Source organism: Saccostrea echinata, unplaced genomic scaffold (genome assembly GCF_033153115.1).
Source record: "Saccostrea echinata isolate AGI-Se365-2 ecotype Australia unplaced genomic scaffold, CSIRO_AGI_Sech_v1 ptg000016l, whole genome shotgun sequence".
Classification (NCBI taxonomy): Eukaryota; Metazoa; Mollusca; class Bivalvia; order Ostreida; family Ostreidae; genus Saccostrea; species Saccostrea echinata.
Window position 1 is genome coordinate 9,876,675 of NW_026889765.1, and position 7,460 is coordinate 9,884,134.

Consider the following 7,460-nt stretch of genomic DNA (forward strand, 5'->3'; position numbering starts at 1 on the left):
ATTTTCAATCCTCTCCAAACTACCGGGTTGAATTCAACTCATCGTCTCAAGTCACTGTCCGGAGTCCACATATAGCTCTCTCCTGCATTTTGGCCATGGTTTGCGACGATGAATTCAACTAAACTTGCCATAAACCATTGCTTGGAGATGTGATTTAAAGTTTCTTCAAATGAAAGGCTTAATAAGACTCTCTTTCAAGGAGAAATAATTCATAAATAGCGAAAATATGGTTAAGTCTTCTCAAAAGCTACCTTGCCAGAAAGGTTGAAACATGTGAAAGTTTAGTGTTGATAATTTTGGTCATCATGGATAGTTTAGGAAACCAGTATACAATCAAATTATACTAGGAATGTGTACAATTTATAAGGCGAAAAAGCCTAACAAATACGCCAAGGGCTTTGTCTATTTATTTTGATAGTGTATGAAGTGTCATATCAATATTGCAAATTTTGTATTGACACCCCACCCAATATTTAACAAAATTCGAAAAATAACAAAGAGCATTAACAATTAATTTTTATGGAATATAAAGTTTTTTTTTCAGTTTATCTACGTATATTTATAACGCACCTGTATTAAAAAACAAACAAACAAACAAATTTAAAAGCAGAAGTTTATTTCATCCCCTACAGAAGTATATGCACAAAAACAAAAAAAGTTTGGCGTATTTGGCGTGCGATCTGCAGGAATCATGTGTACGAAACATTTATGGCTGAAATGTCCACGATTTTGTCGGCTTACCAGAAGTGGACGGGCTTTACCAAGTTACGCACATAAGAAAATGTTTAGATGTACGAGGGGTGATCAAAAAATTCGCGAACTAATTGGATTACTTCCTTAAAAGAAATAAAATGAGGTTTCAGTGTTCATGATGTTTTAAAGTAGACTACTAAAGTAGTATATAGTGGAAATACCCGCAGTTCCAACTACAATTTCTACTACACCCAGTGTACTATCTGCTTCCAACACCAGCCAATCTCCACAGATGGGATCTCATACAAACTCCATAGTGCCCCCTTTGTGGAAAAAGAGGAACCCTACAGCACATACTATCCTCCTGCCAGGTGGCATTATCACAGGGAAGATACACATGGTGTCATAATCAGGTTCTAAAAGAGATGGCAGTCACTATAGAGAAAGAGCAGAAGAATAAAAGCAAACAGACAACAGTGAAACAAACACAGATTTGCTTAGTTTGTAAAAGAAGGTGAAACAGCGAAGAAGAGAGAAGAGAATACCTCCGGAATACTTAACCAGACAGACGATTAGAAGGTGGCTGTAGATCTAGGTCAGAAACTGACATTCTCAGAGATAATTCCAACTAATCTCAGGCCTGATATGGTACTGTGGTCATCAAATACAAGGAAGATCATTGTCATAGAGCTAACAGTTCCCTGGGAAGTAAGATGCGATGAAGCCTATGAAAAGAAGAAGGCAAAATACGACCCATTGCTGGCAGAATGTAGGGAGAAAGGATGACAGACCTGGAACTATCCAGTAGAGGTTGGATGTAGAAGCTTCCCGGCACAGTCAGTTTAGAGGATGTTTTCTAGGCTAATTGTGACAGGGAGAAGTAGCTATAGGAGAACAGCAGTCCAAAGGATGGCCCAAGCAGCAGAAAGATCATAAGGCTGGGGTTGGATAAAGAGAGACACTAGTAGCTGGATACTCACCCCAACGCGCAATGACTGATCATCACTGTGGACCCCCATCCTGAGAGTGTACCGAGCTAGGGGTCGAAACACACAATGAGAGATGGCCTCGGCTGAGGACGTTGATGGTGTAGCAGCAGTATAATCACAGCTGTATGTAAGTAACTCTCCGATTTTAATGCACATCTGCCATTGTTCTGCCCATGCGCGAATCACGTGATCCAGACAGTCACGTGGCATGCCCCGTAGCAGTCTGTTCACAGAAGCTAAAAGATTTTTCCGAGTCTTATATTTCTTACCATGCAAGTTATTTTTTTATAACATGAACAGTCCATCTGTCAGAAATGGCCAAATCTCGGCAATAGGATGGGTGGATAATTAAGGATATCCCTTCCCACAATTAGTATGGTGACCCATCACAGCTCGAGTCCTCTGTCTCTGGAGCGTCGTTTATCCAATGTGGATAAAGTATGGGCGCCTTCTTTTTATCATATCTAAGATGTTTAAAGTCTAAAGTAAACGATATTTTAGGGATTTAATAATTATATTATTGTTAAGATATTCAACTATTTTTCTAATTGCAACTTGACGATGTTTCATAGCAAATTGCTCAACTAAGGACACATCTTTTTCCCGGCTTGCTTTCGCTGGGCAAGAGAACAAACATTTTTTACCAACTCCATGCCTTCACTTTAAGAATCAATCCGATTAATGATTGAACTTCTGGTATGTCTTTTGTCTTCATAAACCTTGTACAAATTATCATATTCTACTGCAAAGGAATTACATAGATATACGTTAAACTTTACAGCCGTTCGTTGCTCGAGTACGACTGAGTCAACCATGCATTTTTTTTCACAAGTGACCTACATATTGACGTCATTTTCACATTGTGACGTCACAAACACGGAGCAAAACATTATTCAAAATCTGTTATTTATAGAACATGTGTATGACTATATGTGTGCCAAATTTCATTTTGATCTGAATTGTGGTTTTGTAAATATAGAGATAGTTTGCGAACTTTTTGATCACCCCTCGTACATTGAAATAGCTTTCAAATTTGAAATAATTTAGTCAAAATATCTTAAAAGTTACGATAACACAGTAATACTTCACATAAATAATAAACACCTAACAAGATGATAGGGTATGATATATGAAATGAAGTTTCAGGAGGTTTGCAAAATTGCTTTTGCTCCCCGTGCAACTGAACCAAAATTTATCTCTTTTAAAACTTATAAATCAGTAAATAAAATTCACTTGACTGTCTGTATAAAAAAAAAATGCTCCATGCGAAGATCGAATCAAAAACTTCTCGACTCCTAAATGCGCTGGACTGGTAACGCATACTCTTGAGCTATCATCGCTACACAAACACTCAGGAATTTAAAATGAAAAGAAGCATGCAACGCATTTAAACATTGTTTTTTTTTTGTTTTTTTTTTTGTTTTTTTTTTTTGGAGAAAGTTCATTTTTTATAGTCTCTGGGTCTTCCCTCAATACAAATGCACACAAATGTCTTTTTTAAATCATGGAGAGATGACCCAGAGATAACAATTTTTTTTTTTTAGAAAAACGTGTTTAAAAATGTAACATTTTGTACCAATGACGCATTTAGCCATGTTTCAAGTTATTTTTAAGGAAATCAAAAACACTTTTGGGAAAAATGTTTTCCTTTCCTATTTCATAGAAACATGATACATCAAAAGAATGTTAAAATTTAATTTTACAGTTCAATAAGGTTTTCACATTTTCAGGTGCGCAACGATTCCTGCCGAATGTCAATCAAAAACGCCCTCGTTCTTTATCCATTGATGTGACAAGTCCGACCATGATTGACAGTGTTTATTATATCATTTACACACGCAATACTTCTTTCAGGATTGACATGGGATTTCAGTTCAACAGGACATTTCCAGGAATTAAGTTGCACACATATATATGTATTTAAATATGCTCCTGATGCTTTGTGCAGTTTGGGCTGCTGGACTAGTTAACGGATTATACAGAGAGGAGTTCCAAAGAAATTTTCAATGTGACGCAAATAGCGTGAGTATTTATAGATTTCCAGCTGATTGTTGTTGACAATTAATTGTTAAGAGTGTCACCGTATCAATAAATATATTGACTGGTCAAAAGGTCTTGGATTTTTTTTTTTTTTTTTTTTTTTTTTTTTTTTTTTTTTGCTTTGATTATGACAAAAATTGTTTTATTTAACTACTTTCCAAAAATCTTTCAAAAAGAAAAAGCAAAATTCTACGCTTCCCATCGAAAACCTCGTTAGTCGAAAAATGTGGAAAATGCATTTTAAAATTTTTTTTTAATAAAAAACTGAGTATTCATGTACTCTTAAAATAGAACGCCAATCAGAAATCCAGGGGGAAAAAATCCGCAAACAGTGATAAAACCTCGTGTAATAATTCGTTACTTATTATTGTTGTGGATCTATAATGTTTGTAAACAGTTCATTTTATATTTTATACAAACATAGCTTAAATATAGCCTTGAGGTCCATATATATATATATATATATATATATATATATATATATATATATATATATATATATATACATGTATATATATATATATATATATGGATTGACCGAATGAAAGGGCTACATATTTGTTACATTATTTTGTAAAATGGATATATTCGTTACATTATTTTTTTTATTCCAGATTGTTAAATTGTAAAGAAAAAATATTGTTAGAAAGTACGCTCAATCCCAGTATTCAATATTTTACCACATTCACCATCCTCACAATGTCAAGGTTTTTGAACTCCACACAAACCCTTGACATAAGTCGTTATTTAAAAGTTGGGCTAGAAAGCTACTATTTCATTTGTTCCTGGTCTAGGATTGGAACCAATCAGAAAACAGCTTATATTGTAGGTACATGTAAGTTTTCTAAACAAATATGACTCGTTTTTAAAATGGAAAGTGTCAATATTGTAGGATTTGTGACTAGTTACTTTAAATGAAACATCGGGGATTAATTTTTTGAAGATCGACCTCCTTACAATCACAAAAGATATGCTCTGGAGTTGGGCAATTTGATAACGGCGGATTTGAAAAATATAATCTCATTGGTTAGTTTATAATTACCCATTACGTCATGTGTAACCACAAGCTCAACCTTTAAATAACGACTTATGTCAAGGGTTTGTGTGGAGTTCCAAAATCACAAAACCTTGACATTGTGAGGATGCACATTCACTGGAATAGAATTTTGATTTGTTTGAATGACACAAGCCAGCAAATCACGTTCATTTTTAAACGGAACAAAACAACCTTTATCTATTATAATTACTGATAATTGCCTGTACAAGAAATTTCAGAGAGCGAGTCGTGAGTCAATGTAAATTTTGTGATTTAAGGTCAATTACATGTGCATGTGCACAAATTAACATCTGCTGTAAGTCTAACTTGCGATTTTTGGGTGGCCGACTAAGAAATCAAATTCTGCTAATTTCACTTGGTGTATCTGCATAATGTTACCATGAGCTTTGGGCGTAGGGAGGGAGCGTAGGGGAAGTACCAACTTTCCTTAAAATCTGTTGCCAATTTGATATGTATAAGTGCAAGCAATAGGTGATACAGTAAGAATATGAATATCAACTAATAGTATTGAGTGCAAGGTTTTTTTTTTTTATTTCATCTTCTGAATTTCCACAGATGGTATCTATGGGATATCCAGCGATATCTGGTCCCAAATCCCTTAATGATAGGATTGCTATTGTCGGGGCTGGGATCGGTGGAGTACATATGGCGTCTCTACTCAAGGTTGGTAAACAGCGATATATTATGGCCTATAAATACTTAGTTTGCTCATGCGCATTGACGTAAAATTTGTAAATTACATTTACAGGAAAGAGGTTTCAAAAACATAAAAATTTTTGAACAACGACAGGAAGTTGGAGGAAAAGCCTATTCCCGATTTTACAGAGGAGTTTGGAATGAATTTGGAGCACTTTTTCTGAGCGATATCTATGACCAAGTAGCCAAACTGGTAGAGAGGTATACTCCTCGCCTCAAAATCGTATCCAAAGCCCCATCTTCTGTATCAGTGAATGATAACGGTTAGTGATTTCAAGATTTTTAAATCTATATACCATAATAAGTTATAATTACGATAAAAACATTAACACCTGACACAGGAGAAATGAATATTTCACAGAACCTCAAGAAAGGGAAATTTCTTGAAATGTAACTAATAGCAGGCATGCATGTGGGTTCATGATGCTCAGGAACAAAGACAGACGAAACTACAGTTTCGTTTGAGCTTGCCCAGTTGCACTGAACTATAATATACTCCCCATTACAAACCCCTCCTAATTTTACATTAGTCAAGCAAAACCGAATTTATTTTAAAAGTAATTGGTATATATCTTTGATAACGTAAATCAAAATAAATACCGATAATACTGAATGTTTTACTGTAATCTAATCTTATTTTAAACTCTAGAATTTACTACCTGGGGGAACCTTTTGATTCAGAATACAGGGGAGACGTCTCCACAGGCTGCCAGCCGCAGGATCCAAGATGCTGTGGCGAGGTACGATAGAATCCACCGCTGTTTGTTTGGAAACTATTCCTTCGAACTTATGCCTCGACCAACTCCCAAAGTTCTCCAACAAATTCAAGGAACTGTCCAGGATTTCTTACATCGGCATGACCTTATGTTATTGGCACCTATATTCAGAACCTTTCTGACAGCAAATGGATACGGATATATCAACGAGACTGCAGCTATATACGGTTTGGTTTGGTTGCCACCAGTAGCAGTTAAAGGCGTTTTTACACCCGAAAATGGATTCTGGGTTTTACTAGGAGCATTTCAATCGATTGTAACCGAGATTGCCAGACAAAATAAATTACATATACATCTAGGAGCCAACGTCAACGGCATTCAAAGACTACCTGGTCCTGGAGGCATTCATATAACTTACTCAACGAAGGGACATCCAAATATTTATACTGAGCATTTTGATTTTTTGATACTTTCCCCAGCGATGAATTCTTTGTTGGATATAGTGAATTTCAACGTAAAGGAAAGGAGTATCTTTAGTCGACTGACGAATGCAAACTACATCTTAACTCTGGTCGAATCCGACATTGGTAGACGCGGCAATGATCCTCAGGTGTACTACAACGATGCCATTGAGCAGCCCACGTATCCCGTATATGCCGGTATTAATTTCTACCATGCAAAAAACAATATCAGTGGTGATGACCATCGCCTTGGGATTCGGGAAAATGGTCCAGATGGGCGTCCACAGGAAACTGTTATGTATTATCAGTACGGCTATGAAAATCCTTGGGCAAAGGATATCGATGTTATCATCCAGTCCAAGTTAGCCTCAACCTTGAAGAGATTAGATAAGAGGAACCCAAGAGTTCTGGAACAAATAAAATGGGGATATTATTTTCCCAGGTTTCCCCCCAGAGAGGCCGACCGTGGCTATCTTTGGGATGTATTAGATATGCAAGGTCAGTTCAACACGTGGTACATAGGTTCCTCCGTCTGTTTTGAAAGCATGGAAAGCGTGATCGAATACAATAATCTGATAATGAGAATAATGAAGATATAAAATTAAAAAAATAAGTTAGTAACAGGCTATGTGCAGGACAATTGTTGTTATCATTATATTGTGCATCATATCATCTGGTTGCAAAAATACTATTAAAACATATATATTTTATAAAGAAAACGTTGAACTTAGCTATATTAAACTTTAAATTCTCGAATGCAATGGATATGTCGAAGGGAGTTTTCAAAAATCACAACCACTCTTTATAC

General features: G+C 35.8%; 1 protein-coding gene across 1 annotated transcript; it reads left to right on the plus strand.

Annotated features, from left to right (window-relative positions):
• Positions 1 to 5,334: 5,334 nt before the first annotated feature.
• LOC133188129 (uncharacterized) lies at positions 5,335 to 7,251 on the plus strand. The gene is made up of 3 exons (XM_061323511.1): positions 5,335 to 5,442; positions 5,528 to 5,738; positions 6,125 to 7,251. The coding sequence occupies exons 1-3, from the start codon at positions 5,335 to 5,337 to the stop codon at positions 7,249 to 7,251; spliced, it is 1,446 nt and encodes a 481-aa protein (XP_061179495.1).
• The last annotated feature ends 209 nt before the right edge of the window (positions 7,252 to 7,460 follow it).